The sequence below is a fragment of the Neomonachus schauinslandi genome, chromosome 6 (genome assembly GCF_002201575.2).
Source record: "Neomonachus schauinslandi chromosome 6, ASM220157v2, whole genome shotgun sequence".
Classification (NCBI taxonomy): Eukaryota; Metazoa; Chordata; class Mammalia; order Carnivora; family Phocidae; genus Neomonachus; species Neomonachus schauinslandi.
The window spans coordinates 58032660-58053489 of record NC_058408.1 but is presented as its reverse complement, the minus strand read 5'-3'; the positions used below and the strand labels follow the sequence as shown (position 1 = coordinate 58053489).

At 34.4% G+C, this 20830-nt stretch overlaps 1 protein-coding gene across 1 annotated transcript in view; it reads left to right on the top strand.

Moving 5' to 3' along the window:
- The window catches only part of DCAF6 (DDB1 and CUL4 associated factor 6), a 130323-nt gene that overhangs the window by 15508 nt on the left and 93985 nt on the right, over positions 1-20830 (top strand). Inside the window, exons 2-5 of the mRNA XM_044916197.1 lie at positions 6472-6525; positions 7873-7979; positions 8792-8884; positions 14718-14903. Coding sequence (XP_044772132.1) covers positions 6472-6525; positions 7873-7979; positions 8792-8884; positions 14718-14903 — 440 coding nt within the window. The remainder of the gene's footprint in view (positions 1-6471; positions 6526-7872; positions 7980-8791; positions 8885-14717; positions 14904-20830) is intronic.

Here is a 20830-nt window from a genome sequence, read left to right as displayed (position 1 = left end):
TTTGAGTTTATTTTTATGTATGGTGTAAGAAAATGGTCCAGTTTCATTCTTCTATATGTGGCTGTTTAATTTTCCCAACACGGTTTGTTGAAGAGACTGCCTTTTTTCCATTGGATATTTTTTCCTGCTTTGTCTAAGTCTGTGTAATATTCTTATGTTGATCTTTTTTGAATTGGCAACTTTGAACATTGTCTGTTGAGTTCCTGCTATGATAGTGGAGGATTTAGCCTACTTATACAACTCCTACTTTCTAAGATGTAGGCTTCTCAGAATTTTTATATTACTGTTCTTAGTCTGCGCTGGTCACTTGAACTTTAAACAACATACAAAAACATCCTTTTGTCTTTCTGCCATTTAGAGACAATATCTTTTGAATCTTCGTTCTGTAAAAGAGACATTTAATTCTTTCATCCTTACTTCCACCTTTTTTTTTTTTTTTAAGATTTTTATTTTTAAGTAATCTGTCTACCCATCGTGAGGCTGGAACTCAACAACCCCAAGATCAAGAGTCACATGCTCTACTGACTGAGCCAGCCAGGCGCCCTTTTCCCTCCACCTTTTTCTATTTCCCACCTCCGTCAGCTCATATGCTTTTATATTGTCAGTGTCAGTTACATGTACCCTTTATTCTGTAGTCCTGGTCATCTTCTGTAATTTGTCTATGTATTGTAAAAGTCAAAGTTTAGTAAACAGTGCTATTAAGTCTTATATGTATATGTACTTTTCTTGGCTTTTGTTAAACTCTTCAAAATAAGGAGCAGATGGATAGAAAATTTATAAAGAAAACTATGTGACATATCATCTGTTTGTAATACTCAATTGCTCAAAACTCTCCAGTGGGTTTCTAGCTTACTTCGAGTAAACCCAAAGACCTGTTGCTTCCAGCCCTATGGCGTTTGGCACTTTCCTTCTTCTCCAGTTTCACCCCTTACTATGTTCGCTGTTATACTTATTTGTTCCAGTCACACTCATCTCTTCGCTGTTCCTTAAATACACCAAGTACACCTCTGCCTTATATATTTTACGCCTTCTACTGAGAACTCTCTTGCCCCATATATTTGTAAAGCTCACCTCCTCATTTCATTTAGCTCTCAGTGTTACCTGTCAGAGAAGCTTGCCCTATCCACACTAGTTAAGTAACTCCCCATCCTGATCAGTATCTTTCTTTCTTGTTTTTTTTTCCTTCACAGTGCATATCACTATCTGACATTATAATTATACAAACACATTTATTTATTTGTTCATAGTATATATACCTGCCCAGAACACTGGGCCAAAAAAATATCTTTAGAAATTTATTTACTTCATCTAGTGTCAGGAGAAGTACCTAGTACATATGTGGCACTTATGATTGAAGAGGCAAAATGTGTGTTATGTGTTAGATTTTGTGTCTTTAAGGATCTAAGGTCACATCTTTCTCCCTACCCAAAGGAGAATTTTCTAGTATTAATTTCAAATGGATTCTTCCATAATGGACAGTTGCCTTTATGATATTCTCAAGTTTTCATAAGCTCTGGATTCTGTGTCTTCTCATTTTTAAATTTACTTTCAGATTTTACTGAGTATATTCTCAAAATATTTTTCTAAGGATGAGTGAAAAGTAAACTTCTTAGAAGCTTAAGCATATTTTTTTTTGCCTTCACACTATTTTTAAAACATGTTGTCCTTATTTTTATCTTGCATTTAATTTTAAAAATAGATAATACTTTCTCATGTTATAAAAATAAATTATTTTTAAAAGTATATAAAAAGTGGCTCCCACCCTTCTTTCTGTCTCTCCCATTCCTTTCTGCTCCCTAATATGTACAACCACTTGTTTTAGTTTTTTGGATATCTTTCTATGTTTTTCCATCTTCCTTGAGATATTATTTACCTATAGCATTGTGTAAGTTTAAGGTGTACAATGTAGTGATTTGATACTCAGATATGTTGTGAAATGATTACCACAATAGGGTTAGTTAACACATACATCACCTCATGTAATTAGTTTTGTTGTGCTGGCAGTGGTGAGAACATTTAAGATTCACTCTCTTAGCATCTTTCGAGTATACAACATAGTATTGTTAACTATAACCACCACCCATGCTGCACATTGTATCCCCAGAACTTTTTCATCTCATACATTAAATCCCCATTAGATCTGTACATTAGATCCCCAGAACTCATCTTATAACTGGAAGTTTGTAGTTTTTCAAAGCTCATTTCCCAGCTGCTGGCGACCACCAACCAGTCTACTATCTGTTTCTACCAATTGGGTATTTTTGGATTCCACATATAAGTGATATCAGACAGTATTTGTCATTCTCTGTCTGGCCCTAAGGGTTCATCCATGTTGTTGCAAATGACAGGATTTCCTTCTTTTATATGGCTAATATTCCATCTCATATATATATATACCACATTTTCTTTGTCCATTGGTTCATAGATAAACACTTAGGTTCTTTCCATGTCTTGGCTATTGTGAATAATACTGCAGTGAACATGGGAGGTACAGGTATTTCTTCACGATAGCAATTTCATTTCTTTCAGTTATGCACTCAGAATAGGATTGCTGGATCATATGATAGTTTTATGCTGAATTTTTTGAGAAATCTCCCTACTGTTTTCCACAGGGGCTGCACCAATTTACAGCCCCACTAGAGTGCACAGATGCTTCCTTTTCCCCACATCCTCACCAGCACCTGTTCTCTTGTCTATTTTGATAATAGCCATTCTAGTAGGTGTGAAATGATGTTTCACTATGGTTTTGATTTGCCTTTCCCTCGTGATTAGTGATGTTGAGAGTCTTTTCATGTATTTTTGGCTACGTATACTTTTGGAAAATGTCTATGTAGGTCCTTTGCCCCTTTTTAAATCAGGTTATTTGTGGGGTTTTTTTTTCTTGTTACTGAGTTATATGAGCTCTTTGTATATTTTGTATATTAACCCCTTATCAAATATATAGTTTGCATATATTTTCTCCCATTCTGTAGGTTTCCTCTTCATTTTATTGGTTTCTGTTGCTGTGCAGAAGCTTCTGAATTTGATTTTTGTGCTTTTGTTGTCATATCAAAAAAAAATCACTGCCAAGACCAAGGTCAAGGAGTTTTTCACTTTGTTTTCTTCTAGAGTTTTATGGTTTCAGGTCTTATGTTTAATACTTAATCCATTTCAAGTTAATTTTATTTTATTTTGCCTGTGAACATCCAGTTTTCCCAACACCAGTTATTGAAAAGATTGTGCTTTCCCCACTGAGTATTCTTGGCTCCTTTGTTGTAAATTAATTGACCATATATGTATGGGTTATTTTTTGGGTTCTGTACTCTGTTCCATTGGTCTGTGTGTCTGTTTTTACGCCAATATCATACTGTTTTTGACTACTGTAAATTTGTAATACAGTTTAAGTCAGGAAGTGTGATGCCTCCAGATTTGTTTTTCTTTCTCAAGATTCCTTTGGCTATTTGGGGTCTTCTTTGGTTACATACAGACTTTAGTGTTTTTTTTGTTTTGTTTTATTTTGTTTTCTGTGAAAAATGCCATTGGAATTTTGATAGGGATTGCCTTAAGTCCATAGATGGCTTTGGGTAGTGTGGACATTTTAATGATATTAAGCCTTCTAATACACGAACTTGCCATATCTTTCTATTTATTTGTGTTTTCTTCATTGTCTTTAATCAGTAGTGTGTAGACCTCAGTGCACAGATCTTTCACCTCTTTGTTAAATTTATCCCTAAGTATTTTATTGTTTTAGATGTTATTATAACTCAGCATCATATAGTTTGTTAGTATGTAGACATGACATGCAACTGATATTTGTTTGTTGATTCTATATCTTGTATATTGTATATCTTGAAACTAGTAAATTAATTTATTAGTGCCAACAGTTTTTTGGTGGCATCTCCAGGGTGTTCTATGTATTCATGTCATCTGCAAACAGAGACAGTTTTACTTCATCATTTCCAATTTGGATGTCTTTTATTCCTTTTTTTGCCTAATTGTTCTGGACAGGACTCTAATACTATGTTAAATAAAAGAGATGAGAGTCATTACTCTTTTCCTGTTCCTGATTTTAGAGGAAAAGCTTTCAACCTTTCACCATTGAGTATAATGTTAGCTGTGGGCTTGTCATATATGACCTTTATTAACAGTGAGATATGTTCCTTCTGTATTCAGTCTGTTGAGGATTTTTATCATGAAAGATGTTGAATTTCATCAGATGCTTTTTCTGCATATATTGAGATGATCATATGATTTTTTATCATTCATTATATTAATGTGGAATATCACATTTACTGATTTGTGTATACTGAACCATCCTTGTATCTTAGGGATACATTCCACTTGGTTATGGTGTATGATCCTTTTAATGTGCTGTTGAATTCGATTTGCTGGTATTTTGTTGAGAATATTTATATCTATATTCATCAGGAATATTGGCATGTAGTTTTCTTTTCTTGTAATACCTTATCTGACTCTGGTGTCAGCATAATGCTCACTTCAGAAAACGAGTTTGGGCATGTACCATCCTCTTCAGTTTTTTGGAGAGCTTAAGAAGGATTGGTGTTTATTCTTCTTTAAATGTTTGGTAAATAGTTAAAGCCCCTAAAGCCATCTAATCCTGGGCTTTTTGGGTTGTTTTTTAATGGTTTTTAATTACTGATTCAGCCTCCAGAAACAAACAAAAAAAATCACTTGTTTTTGACCTATTCAGATTTCTGTGTGTGATTTAGTCGTGGTAGATTATATGTTTATAGTAGGTTGTCTAATTTATTGGTGTATAACTGTTCAGTGTATTCTCTTATAATCCTTTGTATTTCTGTGTTATCAATTGTCATATCTTCTCTTTCATTTATAATTTTTATTATTTGGGTCTTGTTTTTTTTTTTTTTTTTTTTTAAAGATTTATTTATTTATTTGAGAGAGCGAGAATGAGAGAGAGAGAGTACATGAGAGGGGGGAGGGTTAGAGGGAGAAGCAGGCTCCTTGCTGAGCAGGGAGCCCGATGCGGGACTCGATCCAGGGACTCCAGGATCATGACCTGAGCCGAAGGCAGTCGCTTAACCAACTGAGCCACCCAGGCGCCCTGGGTCTTGTTTTTTTTCCTTGGTAATCTAGCTAAAGGTTTGTCAATTTAATCTTTTCAAAAAACCAACTTTTAGTTTCATTGATCTTTTGTATTGTTTTCCTACTCTTTTTCATTTATTTCTGCTCTGATCTTTGTTGTCTCCTTTCTTTTGCTAATTTTGGCCTTAGTTTGTTTTTCTCTTTCGTTAATATGTTAAGTTCTGTTGCTTATTCGTGATCTTTCTTTTTTCTCAGTGTAGGCATTTATTGCTATAAAATTCCTGCTTATAACTGCTTTTGTTGCTTCCCATATGTTTTATTTCTATTTTCATTTATTTCAAGATTTTTTTTATTTCTTCTTGGACCCACTGACTGTCCAAGAGTATGTTATTTAATTTCCACATGTTGGTGAAATTTCCAGTTTTCTTGCTGTTAATTTCTAGTCTTATACCATTGTGGTCAGAAAGATACTTGGTATGATTTAATTCTTTTAAAATTTGTTAATATTTGTTTTGTGATCTATCATGATTTATCCTGGAGAATGTTCAGTGTGCACTTGAGGAAAGTATGTCTGCTGCTGTTTGATGGACTGTTCTGTATGTGTCTAAATCTTGATCTAAAGTATAGTTCAATTTAATGTTTTCTTACTGATCTTCTGTCTGTATGATTTATCCATTGTTGAAAATGGGGTATTGAAGTCTGCTACTATTGTTTTTGTTGTTTGTTTCTCCCTTTAGATCTGATATAATAATTTAGAAAAATGTTTAGAGATTGCTTCTCTGCCTTTTGGCTAAGATCAAGTGTAAAAAATGTTTATAGACAGGGCGCCTGGGTGGCTCAGTTGGTTAAGCGACTGCCTTCAGCTCAGGTCATGATCCTGGAGTCCCCGGATCGAGTCCTGCATCGGGCTCCCTGCTCGGCAGGGAGTCTGCTTCTCCCTCTCCCACTCCCCGTTTGTGTTCCCTCTCTCTCGCTGTGTCTTTCTCTGTCAAATAAATAAATAAAATCTTAAAAAAAAAAAGTTTATAGACATTCTAGTAGATATCTAGTGATATCATGTTGTGGTTTTAATTCTCTGTCCTGTCTAATTTTGCATGTTCATCCATATCTCACAATCTTCCTAACTTGTTAGTTAGTTCCAGTATTTATTTGTTCGTTCCAGTATTTATATTGTCTCTAATTTTCTGAAGACATGGTACAGAATTCTCATTATTTATTTTTTTTAAAATGTTTGGCAGAATTCACCAGTAAAGCCATCTGGGCCTGGAATTTTCTTTGTGGAAAACTTTAACTGCAGTCCCTTAATAAAAATAGACTATGTATTGAGCAAATTTTGTTTAGCATGTGTGTTTCAGGGATTTTGTCAGTTTCATCCACGTTGTTGAATTATTGGCATAAAGTTGACTGTAGTATTTCCTTAATGTTTAGGTATTGTAGAATGTGTAGTAGTGATTGATGTCATCTTTCTCATTCCTCATATTGGTAGTATATATTCCCCGTCCCCTTTTTTTTTCTTGATTAGTTGGGCTATACATGTTCATTAATTCTATTGTCTTGTCAAAGAACCAACTTCTAGTGTTTTTGTGTGTGTACTTTTTTCCCCACTATTTTTCTGTTTTCTGTTGTTTCATTGATTTCTGATCTGATATTCATTATTTCCAGTCTTCTGCTGACTTAGGGTTTCATTTGTTCTTATAATTTTTTTGATTGGAAGCTGAGGTCATTGATAATGAGACCTTTATCTTTTCTAAAATAGGTATTTTAGTGCTAGAAGTTTCCTTCCAAGTTCAGAGTTAGCTGCAACCCATAAATTGGGTTATGTTGTGCTTTCATTTTCATTCAGTTCAAAATACTTTCTAATTTACTGGGTAATTTCTTTTTTGGATATTTGTTATTTTGTAGTTTCCAAATATTTCTTTGTGTTAATGATTTTCACTTAATTCCATTTTGGTCAGAGAACATACTCTGTATTAGTTGAAATCTTTTAAAAATATTGAGATTTGTTTTATGGCCCATAAATATTTTCTATATTGGTAAATATTTTTTGTGTGCTTAAAAAGAATGTGTATTTAGGGCACCTGGGTGGCTCAGTTGGTTAACCGTCCGACTCTTGATTTTGGCTCAGGTCATGATCTTGGGGTTGTAAGATCGAGCTGCACGTCAGGCATGAAGTCTGCTTGAGATTCTCTCTTCTCCCTTTCTCCTGCCCCTCCCCTCCTTGTGCACGCATGCTTGCGCTCTCTAAATAAATAAATAAAATCTTAAAAAAAAGAGTGTGTATTCTGCTGTTTTTTAGTTGTTTCAGATATGATAGTAAATCTGGTCCATGTTACTCTGTCGACTGAAAGTGGAAGTCTGTTTTTCTTTTTAATTTAGATACAGTTCATATACCATAAAACTTACCCATTTTAAGTATGCAGTTCACTGTTTTTTTTAGTATATTCTTAAAGCTGTACGGTGATCACCACTGTCTAGTTCCAGTATATTTTCACCATCTGGAAAAAAAAAGTCCATACCAGTTATCATCATTCACTCCCATTCCCCCTCTACCAAGCTGTTGGCAGTCACTAATCTGCCTTCTGTCTCTACAGATACGCCTAGTCTAGACTTTTAAAATACATGGAATCATAATATATGGCCTTTCAGACTGGCTTCATTCACTCAGCAGAATGTCTTCAAAGTATTTACGTGTTGCAGCATGTATCATGATTTCATTTTATGGCTGAATAATACTTCATTTTATGGATCTTTTGTTATGAGCAAATGGATAGTCACATTTTGTTTATCCATACATTAGTTGGTAAATGTTGGGATTGCTTTCACTTTTAGCTCTTAGGAATAATGCAGCTATGGGTTTTTGTGTACAAGTTTTTGTTTGGTACATGTTTTTAGTTCTCTTGGATATATCCCTTATTGTGGAATTGCTGGGTCATAGGGTAACTCTGTTTCAGTTTTTGAGGAACTGCCAAACTGTCTAAATAGTGACACAATTTTGCATTCCTATCAGCAGTGTATTAGGGTCCCAATTTTTTGATACCCTAGCTAACTCTTACTATTTTCTGTTGTTGTTGTTTTTTTTTTTTTTTAATTATTATAGCCATCCTAATGGGTGTGAAGTGGTAATTCATTTAGTTTTAATTTTTGTAAAGATTGATACCTATGTTTCCTTCTAAGAGTTTTATAGTTTGGGCACTTACATTTAGATTTTTGATCATTTTCAGTTCATTTTTGTACATGGTATTCCTTTCTTGGGTATATCCCGTTGTCCCAGCACCATTTGTTGAAAAAATACCTTTCTCCTTTGAAAGGTCTTGGATCCCTTGTCAAAAATTACTTGAATATAAATGTAAGGGTTTATTTCTGGACTCTGAATTCCATTCCATTGATTTATATGTCAGTGATCATGACCGTACCATACAGCCTTGATTACTATAGCTCTGTAGTAAGTTCTTTTAATTTTTTTTTTTTTTAGGTGGCCTTGTTTTATGTCTCTGGGTATAAAATGAATTAATTAAAGTGAATTTAAACAATAAAACGTAATGACTCAGACATTTCATTGTGAGTTTACAGAATATTTATTGTGTTTGCTAAATGGCAGTATGTATTTTCGATAGGTTAACTGGTAAACACTCCTTACCATAGACACAATTTAGTCATGATACATATTTTGAATCATCAGTTAACTGAAAGATGGCATACTTGTTTATATGTCCAGTTTACTTAAATTTATTTTTTGCTTTCTTTTCAGGTTAATACAATCTGTTGGAATGAGACTGGAGAATATATTTTATCTGGCTCAGATGACACCAAGTTAGTAATTAGTAATCCTTACAGCAGAAAGGTAAAGTGGCTTTAAAAAAAATCTGTAATTCAATGAGAAAAATTAAGCTAGAAATTAAGAAATTGTAAATAATTATGGAATGGGTATTTGTAATAGAATATCCTTATTTTGCTCAAGGTGGTTATGTAATTTGGGAGTTATTACATGCCTATCCCTTAATCTTCTTAGGAAAACATAGATTTCACCCAGCTTTTGACTGTAGCAGATTTAAATATGCTTCATTTTATCTACGTGGGTAAAATTCCCAAAAGTAACATTATCTCAGTAAAGCATTCTTTGGGGGAAAAAAGCAAATGTGATTTTTTTTCTTTCATGCTCATAAAATCTACTCTTCAGCCAAGTGGCTTAAGAAATATAATTTTATCAGTTTGCAAAAATAGTATCTAGGCTCTAGTGAAATGCTTCCTGATATCTAATACCATAAGCTGGCATAACCATTTGAGTTTTAGGATTATGTAATTAGGATTATGTTCTGATATTTATTGACTCTTCTCTGTATATGGAGAAACTATACACTTATTTTTATATCAGTGAGAACTCGGTAGATTGGCAGACCAAACTGTTATTTATTTATTTATTTATTTATTTATTTATTTTTTAAAAGATTTTATTTATTTATTTGAGAGAGAGAATGAGAGAGAGCACATGAGAGGGGGGAGGGTCAGAGGGAGAAGCAGACTCCCTGCTGAGCAGGGAGCCCGATGCGGGACTCGATCCAGGGACTCCAGGATCATGACCTGAGCCGAAGGCAGTCGCTTAACCAACTGAGCCACCCAGGCGCCCCCAAACTGTTATTTAATAGTAGCAATCTTACAGAATAAATTATTCACATATTTCTTATTTTTCCACATTTAAACAGTTAAGATATTTAAATAAATGTTTGTGGTCCTTCAACCTGAATGAGGTTCATATTGAAGGTATCTTTGATTAAAAGACAGGTCATGGGTTTTGGGTTTTTATGGAGGCTTCATTATGCAGTCTTGATTGACTAAGTCATTGGTCACTGACTGATTCAGCCTCCAGCCCCTCTCCCCACCTGAGTTCCAGCTCTCAAATCTCATGATTGCTCCTTTTGGCAACCAGTCCCCACCCTTTGGTGGGGTCCAAAAGTCACCTTTATTAATAACAAGACACCAATTTCACCTTTATATCTCTGAAGCATTTTCAAAAACTATTGACGAAGACCATATATATGAGAAATATATTTTGGTCATCTGGATGACCAAAGAAATATTTCTTATAAATCATTATATTGTACTAGCATAACGTTTTCCTTACAGTAGAGGAAATTTCCTGGAATGATGTGTATGTAGAATTTTTTTTTTTTTGACCATCACTATCAGAATTTTAATGCTTACGGTATTCATAACAGTTGACTAGACACCAAAGGAATAATCTTTTTTTTAAAAAGATACAGAGCTTCACTCTTTAAAAAAAAAAAAACTGTAGTAAAATACACATAACATAAAATTAACTGTCTTAATAATTTTTAATATTTCTTTTCAGTGACATTAAGTATATTCACATTGTTGATACTATCACCACATCCAGCTATAGAACTATTTTCATCTTGGAAAACTGAAACTCTGTAACTCCTTTTTCTTCTCTCCTCCCATCCCTTGGCAACCACCATTCTACTTTTTGTCTCTATGAATTTGACTACTCTAGATATATAAGCCTTTATACAACATTTGTCTTTTTGTTACTATTTCATTTATCATGATTCCCTTAACATTCAAACATAATGCATGTCAGATTTGTGTTCCCTCTCTCGTTGTATCTCTCTCTGTCAAATAAATAAATAAAATCTTTTAAAAAAAATAAATCTTGATTACTTTAAGAAAGAAATCCATCTCAATTTGTGACTAATATGTCATATGTCAGTACACATATTAATGTACCGAGTGCTTTTGTTTCTGAAGCTATGCATAATCCTGTTAAATGGAGATAAATCATGAACTGTTAAGAATAATGTCTGCTGAATGTGACTAAAGCAAAGCCAAAGGCCTATCGGATGAAGAAACTAATACATACACTGTAAGCAGTGACTTTTATATAGTTAGCTACTTGGTAAACCATGCTAAAATACCTGACAGAGTTAAAGGTTATGATATCTATTAAAGGCTTTACGTTAATTATTCTCTGTGTTTTTTTTATACCTTAGTCTTCCAGATCTTAGTGTCTTACACTTGAAGAGAGGAATGAAAGATTTTAAAATATTTACGATTTTATTCTCCATTGGCTTTGGTTGATGCAGGTGCAAAAGACACCCTCTCTTTTTTATTTGACCCTAATTATATGTGCATTATATGTGTAAGACTTACTGTGGAACAATTTATGGTACTTAGCAAATCCTTATTTTGGCTATAACCCTCTAACCTAGTTCTTAAATAAAATGAAGTGACTTAAATATTCAAAGTGGTCAAGGTAAATAGCTGCTAATATTCATTCCAGATTTATGTTATGATTTGGTATGGTAGTCTCTGATAAGAATTTGGCAGTTAGTATTATATAATAAATACTTAAAACCAAACCCAAAATAAAGTTGAAATATATTTTCCTAACTTTGTTTTAATATTTAAAAACTTTTGGAAAAATTGAAAAAAATAATACAATGAACATCCACAAATAGATTTTTTTTTAAGCAACTGAGCCCAAGTTGGAGGTATCATGCACTTCATTCATGAATGCTTTGGCATATATCTACTAAGAACAAGAACATTATTCTATTTTTAAAAATACATAATATTGAATATGGAGTTGATCCTCATTACTTGTGGATTTCATATTTGCAAATTTGCCTACTCATTGAAATTTACTTTTAACCCCCAAGTCAATACTTCCAGTGCCTTCCTGGTCATTCATGGCCATGCACATGAGCAGAGTGACAAAAGAATTGAGAATTATTTCAGCTCTCATACTGTAAACATACTGTATCTTTTTCGTGGTATATTTCGTGTTGCATTTTTGCATTTTTGTGCTTTTTATTGATGATTTCACAGTTTAAAATGTCCCCAGGTATCATGCTGAAATACTATCTCGTGTTCCTAAGCACAAGAAGCCTGGGATGTTTCTTATGGAGAAAAAATGTTAGATAAGCTTCATTTAGGCATGCATTATAATGCTCTTGGCCATGAGTTCAATGTTAATGAAGCAACAGTATATATTAAATAAGGTCTTTAAACAGAAACATTATAAAACAATGCTGTGTATTGACTGACTGAGGAAAATGTTGTGGCAAGAGGGTCAAAGGAACCTAACCACTTATTTCCCTAGGAGCAGTAATTCAGTACTTGTTAGTTCAGTGTTGGCAGTGACTTATCAGGAACGATGAGAGTCAACTATATGCTATTATATATGTGATTTTCTATTTGACGACGTACACACATAATACATGCACATGTATACATATATGGTCTATATTCAGGTTTTCTCGTTTGTTTGTAGGGTTCTTTGTCACTGCCATGCCTCTTTCAATCCAAGCTCCATCCATCATTTCATGTAGTTGTCATATTTCCTTAGTCTCTTTTAGGATAGTTCATTCAACTTTTTGGTCTTTCATGATATTAATATATTAGTTGTTTTACTGTTACATTAATATAGAAGAACAATTGTTATATAGAATGTTTCTCAATTTGGGTTTGTCTGATTGTTTCTTCATGAATAGATTAAAATTAAAAACATTTTAGCTAAGAATTCTCCACAGGTGACATTGTGGTACATGATATTAGTTTGTCCCCTTATTGGTAATGTTAAGTTTGATCTCTTCATTGTGTAGGTATGTTTACCCTTTACAATTAATAAGCTGTTTGTGAAGTGGTATGTTGAGATTGTGTGAATATTCTCTTTCATAACAATCTTTCTTACATTGGTTTCAGTGTTGTTTCTTGCCTTAACCAGTTGTTAAAATGTAGTTACAAAATAGTGATTTTTAATTGTCATTCCTTTTATACTTATTAATTGACATTACTTTGTAAATAAGAGCATTTCCTTTGTCCCTACCACCTTTGTGAAAAAATCACTTCGGGATTAATAGATTTTTTTAATTCAATATATTATAGTCTATTACTGATAATACTTTTTGATGTTTAGATTATCCCAGTTGTTCGGTGGGACATTTAAAGCCAACTTTGTCTATGTTTTGACGTTTTTTTTTTTTTTTTTTTTTGAGCACATTTTTTAAAGCACACCAGATTCCCACTGCATTAAATTCTCATTGTACATACATTGTGGGGATGTACCGTAATTTATTCAATAAGTCTCCTGTGCTTTGCTGTTATGAATAGCTCATTAAATAATTTTGTGCATTTTTTCTTGTATTGTTGGAGGTGTATCTTAAGGGTAAATTCCTAGAAATAGACTTGTCTGGTCAATGGATAAATGTGTGTGTGATTTTGTGGAGTACGGCTAAATTCCTCTCCATTAGTCTTGTACCATCTAGTTCTCCCACCAGAAATGGTAAAGAGCCTGTTTCCCCGTAGGATCACTTACTTAGTGTGTTGTCGAACTTGAATTTTGGCCAATCTGAAAAGTGAGAATTAGTTTCTTACTGTAGCTTCAATTTGCATTTCCCTTATCAACAAAGTTGGGTATTTTCTCACATTCTTAAAGGTCCTTTGTATATCTTTTTGTGGACTATGTTTTCAGATCTTTTGCCCATTCAATTAAAAAACCCAGGTTTTGTTAAGTTTCTTTCTGTCAATTTTTAAGCACTATTAGGGAAATTTGTTCTTTATCTTCACTATATATTGCAAATATTTACATATTTATTTTAAACTTTATTTCTGTCGCAGGAATTCTAGTCTTTATTTTTAAAGATTTTATTTATTTGAGAGAGAGCACAAGCAAGAGAGCACAAGCAGGGGGTAGTGGCAGAGGGAGAGGGAGAAGCAGACTTCCCCTGATCAGGGAGCCCAATGCAGGGCTCGATCCCAGGACCTTGAGATCATGACCTGAGTGGAAGTCAGATGCTTAGCTGACTGAGCCACCCAGGTGCCCCACAGTCTTGAAACATAATTAAGGAAGGAGATGTTGGGACTTCTCCTGTAGTTTCATCTTACCATTTCATGATTCATTAAATTCACTTTATTTTTATTTTTTTATCCTGGAAGGGAATAACTAAAAATCATCTAGTAAACAGTTTCAAAAGTCAGTCAGAGGGGCGCCTGGGTGGCTCAGCCGGTTACGTGGCTACTTTTGGCTCAGGTCATAATCTCAGGGTCCTGGGATCGAGCCTCACATTGGGCTCCCTGCTCACTGGAGAGCCTGCTTCTCCCTCTCCTTCTGCCACTACCCCTGCTTGTGTTCTCTCGCTTACACTCACTCTCTCTCTCAGATAAATCAAATCTTAAAAAAAAAAAGGTAGGTCAGGATAGTAATTTCTTTCTCCATGCCCCTGTACCTACTCTCCAATCTTAAAAGTAACTTGTTTAAAGTTGATTACCTGAGAAATACAGGAAAATACTTTTAAGATAATGAAAATCATCTTCTTTGTCTCTATTTCTCTCTCCCCCTATATATAATAGTCCTTTGTTATTTACTGAGATCTTATGAATGAGTCAGATATACCAAATAGGTGGAAATATGTATATTTAATTTTCACAGCACTGTTCCTATTGATGGTACTTACTCTTCTTCACATCTCATAGAGAAAAGAAAATATGTGAGATTCTGATTTTTTAAAAATTATATTAATTTGGAATCAAATGATAATTTTTTATTGAGATAATAAGAATGTTAATGAGAATTTATTCCTGGCTATGATTATATTAAATGTGAATGTTTCTTTCTAGGAAATAATAAATTACCAAGAACAACTTTGTCTGTGTTTTAGGTTTTGACGACAATTCGTTCAGGGCACCGAGCAAATATATTTAGTGCAAAGTTCTTACCATGCACGAATGATAAGCAGATTGTATCCTGCTCTGGGGATGGAGTAATATTTTATACTAATGTTGAGCAAGATGCAGAAACCAACAGACAATGCCAATTTACGTGCCATTATGGAACTACCTATGAGGTACAGTATTACTATGATTTTATATATATATACACACACACATATATATGTAAGTGTGTTTTTATATAAGTATGTATGTGTAGATTTGTGTATGTACACTCTCATGCATATGTAGGCAGAGAAATTATCGACACACTATCTAGATTTCAGTAAAGTACTTGAGAAACTGTTATCTTGATAGGCTTGTGAATAAAATTAAGAAATAAAATATAATAGTAATAGGATTTGTAATTGCAAACAGATGTCAGCCTTTAAAAATACTTCTGTTACTGTGCTACAAGCCTGTATACTAGGCTTTAACCTCTTAAACACTTTATCACCGTCTTATAAAAGTCATTGATGACATGCTTATCAAATGGAAAGCAGGAAGAACGCTAGTACACTAGACAAAAGAATCAGATTCCTAAAGGACATTAATAAGCGCAAGCCCTGAGTTGAATTAAATGAGGTGAAATGAATTTAAGACTCAATTATACTACTTAACTTGGTTCAGAAAAATTGCTTACTCTTCGGAATATTCTTTTAAAATCTTTTCATGTCATTTCTTTGCATCAAATCATTCATCGGTTCCCCATTATTTGTGTTAACCTGGTGTATCTTTGTCTATGATTTGCGTTTCATTTCTCTGGTAACCTCATGTTTTGGTGTGTACTTACAAAAACAATATATAGCTGCATTTTATTTTCTCATCCATTTTCACAATTTTGGCTTTGAACTGGAGATTTTAGTCAATTTATATTTATTGTGAGTAATGATATATTTGGATCTATTCATTTATCTTACTGTTTGCTGTTTGTTTTTTTTTTTTTTTTTAAATTTCCTCTATACATCTCCCCTGGTCTTTTTGCCTTCCTTTAAAATTGCTTGAAGATTTTGCTTTTTGTCTGTTTTGTTTCTGCTACTTGCTTGGAAGATAGACATTCATGTTTTAGAAGAATTAACAAAGACTAAAATCAATAAATACCTTTACCCTTCTCCTGAATAAAACACCTTAGAACATTCTAATCTCTTCATCCCTTGTCCAATTTTATATGCTTATATTGTTCTGAATTTAGTTATATCTTTTCTCCCATAAATTAAATATTATCATTGTCTCATTAGTTAGTATTTGTTTAGATTTACCTACATATTTACCAATACCTTTGGCTCTTCCACCACAGATTCTCCATATAGGGTCATTGTGTACCTAAAGTACATTCTTTCCAGTTCGTTTAGTGAGAGCTTGTTAATAGAAACAATTTTCATTTCCTATTATCCTTTTATTTTCTTCATTTCTTTCTTCCCTTTTCATCTCTTTCCAGAAAATGAAGAATTTTATACCAATTCGTCAAAGGTAGTTTTGCTGGATATTTGCTGGATATCTAGTTTGATAGTTATTTTATTTCAGATGATATTCTACTGGGTTCTCACTTTATTGTTGAAGTTGAGAACTCAGTCATCAGTCTAACTGTGGTTTCTTTATAGTTAATCTGTCTCTCTTCCTTGGCTGCTTTTAATTGTATTTTTCTTTGCTGTTTTTTTTTCCTTCATTAATATCACCAAATTGTAGTTAGGTTTGGATTTCCTTTTTATTTGTCATATTTGGAATTTATTGATGTTTTTGGTCTGAGAAATTGGCATCTTGGAAAAATGTGGGAAGTTTGCAATCAATAGGTCTTTGGTTATTCTTTACCTTCTCCATTTTTTTCTCCTGGAATTCTGATTAGATGTATGTTGACTTTATTCCATCTATCATTAAACTTTGTTTTTTTTAATTGAAGTACAAAGCATGTAGGAAAAGTACATAAATCCTAAGTATATAGCTTAATAAATTATCACAAAGTAAATCTATTCATGTAACAACTATCTAGGTCAAAAAATATAAAAGCATTAAGTATCCCGGAAGCCCCCTCATTCTGACTTAGAGTAATTTGTGAAATTCATCCATGCTGGGTGCAACTATAATTTGTTCATTTTCATTGCTGTATAGCATTCCATTGTGTGAATGTACCATGACTGATTGATCTCTTCTACTGTTGATGAAAATTTTAAATTTGATTTCCCATTTGGAGAACATTCCTTTACATGACTCTAAGTACATAAATGCATGTACTTCTTTGGGTATATACTAGAAGTAAACTTGCTTGGTCATAGGACACATATTTGTTTATTTTAGAGATATTACCAAATAATTTTCCAAAATAATTGTAACAACTTATATTCCTGCCAGTAGTATATAAGAGTTTCTATTGTTGCTCATCTTTGCCAGCAAAGAAGATGGTATTATTAATCTCTAATTTTGGCAGCTTATATAGTGTCATCGTTTCAAATGCCTTTCCCTGTTGATGCTGCTGATGTTGTACATTTCTTCATATGTTTATTGGTTATTTGGATATATTCTTTTGTCAGATGCCTATTCAGATGTCTTTCCTAATCTTTCCATTGGATTTGTCATCTTATTTCGTTTTTGATTTATAGGAATTTCTTAATGTCTTCTTTTTTTTTTTTTTTTTTTTGAGTTTTAATTTTTTTTTTTATTCTTATGTTAATCCCCATACATTACATCATTAGTTTTAGATGAAGTGTTCCATGATTCATTGTTTGTGCATAACACCCAGTGCTCCATGCAGAATGTGCCCTCCTCAATACCCACCACCAGGCTAACCCATCCTCCCACCCCCCTCCCCTCTAGAACCCTCAGTTTGTTTTTCAGAGTCCATCGTCTCTCATGGTTCGTCTACCCCTCCGATTTCCCCCGATTCATTCTTCCCCTCCCACTACCTTCTTCTTCTTCTTTTTTTTTTTCCTTAACATATATTGCATTATTTGTTTCAGAGGTACAGATCTGAGATTCAACAGTCTTGCACAATTCACAGCGCTTACCAGAGCACATACCCTCCCCAGTGTCTATCACCCAGTCACCCCATCCCTCACACCCCACCCCCCACTCCAGCAACCCTCAGTTTGTTTCCTGCAATTAAGAATTCCTCATATCAGTGAGATCATATGATACATGTCTTTCTGTGTTTGACTTATTTCACTCAACATAATACCCTCCAGTTCCATCCACGTCGTTGCAAATGGCAAGATCTCATTCCTTTTGATGGCTGCATAATATTCCATTGTATATATATATACCACATCTTCTTTATCCATTCATCTGTTGATGGACATCTTGGCTCTTTCCACAGTTTGGCTATTGTGGACATTGCTGCTATAAACATCGGGGTGCACGTACCCCTTCGGATCCCTACTTTTGTATCTTTGGGGTAAATACCCAGTAGTGCAATTGCTGGATCATATGGTAGTTCTATTTTCAACTTTTTGAGGAACCTCCATACTGTTTTCCAGAGCGGCTGCACCAGCTTGCATTCCCACCAAGAGTGTAGGAGGGTTCCCCTTTCTCCGCATCCCCGCCAACATCTGTCGTTTCCTGACTTGTTAATTTTAGCCATTCTGACTGGTGTGAGGTGGTATCTCATTGAGGTTTTGATTTGGATTTCCCTGATGCCGAGCGATATTGAGCACTTTTTCATGTGTCTGTTGGCCATTTGGATGTCTTCTTTGGAAAAATGTCTGTTCATGTCTTCTGCCCATTTCTTGATTGGATTCTTTGTTCTTTGGGTGTTGAGTTTGATGAGTTCTTTATAGATTTTGGATACTAGCCCTTTATCTGATATGTCATTTGCAAATATCTTCTCCCATTCTGTCGGTTGTCTTTTGGTTTTGTTGACTCTTTCCTTTGCTTTGCAAAAGCTTTTTATCTTGATGAAGTCCCAATAGTTCATTTTTGCCCTTGCTTCCCTTGCCTTTGGCGATGTTTCTAGGAAGAAGTTGCTTCGGCTGAGGTCGAAGAGGTTGCTGCCCGTGTTCTCCTTTAGGATTTTGATGGACTCCTGTCTCACATTGAGGTCTTTCAACCATTTGGAGTCTATTTTTGTGTGTGGTGTAAGGAAATGGTCCAGTTTCATTCTTCTGCATGTGGCTATCCAATTTTCCCAACACCATTTGTTGAAGAGACTGTCTTTTTTCCATTGGACATTCTTTCCTGCTTTGTCAAAGATGAGTTGACCATAGAGTTGAGGGTCCATTTCTGGGCTCTCTATTCTGTTCCATTGATCTATGTGTCTGTTTTTGTGCCAGTACCATGCTGTCTTGATGATGACAGCTTTGTAATAGAGCTGGAAGTCCGGAATTGTGATGCCGCCGGCTTTGCTTTTCTTTTTCAACATTCCTCTGGCTATGCGGGGTCTTTTCTGGTTCCATACAAATTTTAGGATTATTTGTTCCATTTCTTTGAAAAAAGTGGATGGTATTTTGATGGGGATTGCATTGAATGTGTAGATTGCTCTAGGTAGCATTGACATCTTCACAATATTTGTTCTTCCAATCCATGAGCATGGAATGTTTTTCCATTTCTTTGTGTCTTCCTCAATTTCTTTCATGAGTATTTTATAGTTTTCTGAGTACAGATCCTTTGTCTCTTTGGTTAGATTTATTCCTAGGTATCTTATGGTTTTGGGTGCAATTGTAAATGGGATCGACTCCTTAATTTCTCTTTCTTCTGTCTTGTTGTTGGTGTATAGGAATGCCACTGACTTCTGTGCATTGATTTTATAACCTGCCACTTTACTGAATTCCTGTATGAGTTCTAGCAGTTTTGGGGTGGAGTCTTTTGGGTTTTCCACATAAAGTATCATATCATCTGCAAAGAGTGAGAGTTTGACTTCTTCTTTGCCGATTTGGATGCCTTTGATTTCTTTTTGTTGTCTGATTGCTGTGGCTAGGACTTCCAATACTATGTTGAATAGCAGTGGTGATAGTGGACATCCCTGCTGCGTTCCTGACCTTAGGGGGAAAGCTCTCAGTTTTTCCCCATTGAGAATGATATTCGCTGTAGGTTTTTCATAGATGGCTTTTATGATATTGAGGTATGTACCCTCTATCCCTATACTCTGAAGAGTTTTGATCAAGAAAGGATGCTGTACTTTGTCAAAAGCTTTTTCTGCATCTATTGAGAGGATCATATGATTCTTGTTCTTTCTTTTGTTAATGTATTGTATCACATTGATTGATTTGCGGATGTTGAACCAACCTTGCAGCCCAGGGATAAATCCCACTTGGTCATGGTGAATAATCCTTTTAATGTACTGTTGGATCCTATTGGCTAGTATTTTGGTGAGAATTTTTGCATCCATGTTCATCAAAGATATTGGTCTGTAATTCTCCTTTTTGATGGGGTCTTTGTCTGGTTTTGGGATCAAGGTAATGGTGGCCTCATAAAATGAGTTTGGAAGTTTTCCTTCCATTTCTATTTTTTGGAACAGTTTCAGAAGAATAGGTATTAATTCTTCTTGAAATGTTTGGTAGAATTCCCCTGGGAAGCCATCTGGCCCTGGGCTTTTTTTGGGGGGGAGATTTTTGATGACTGCTTCAATTTCCTTAGTGGTTATAGGTCTGTTCAGGTTTTCTATTTCATCCTGGTTCAGTTTTGGTAGTTGATACATCTCTAGGAATGCATCCATTTCTTCCAGGTTATCTAATTTGCTGGCATAGAGTTGCTCATAATATGTTCTTATAATTGTTTGTATTTCTTTGGTGTTGGTTGTGATCTCTCCTCTTTCATTCATGATTTTGTTGATTTGGGTCATTTCTCTTCTCTTTTTGATAAGTCTGGCCAGGGGTTTATCAATCTTGTTAATTCTTTCAAAGAACCAGCTCCTAGTTTTGTTGATCTGTTCTACTGTTCTTTTAGTTTCTATTTCATTGATTTCTGCTCTGATCTTTATTATTTCTCTTCTCCTGCTGGGTTTAGGCTTTATTTGCTGTTCTTTCTCCAGCTCCTTTAGGTGTAGGGTTAGGTTGTGTACTTGAGACCTTTCTTGTTTCTTGAGAAAGGCTTGTATTGCTATATACTTTCCTCTTAGGACTGCCTTGGCTGCATCCCA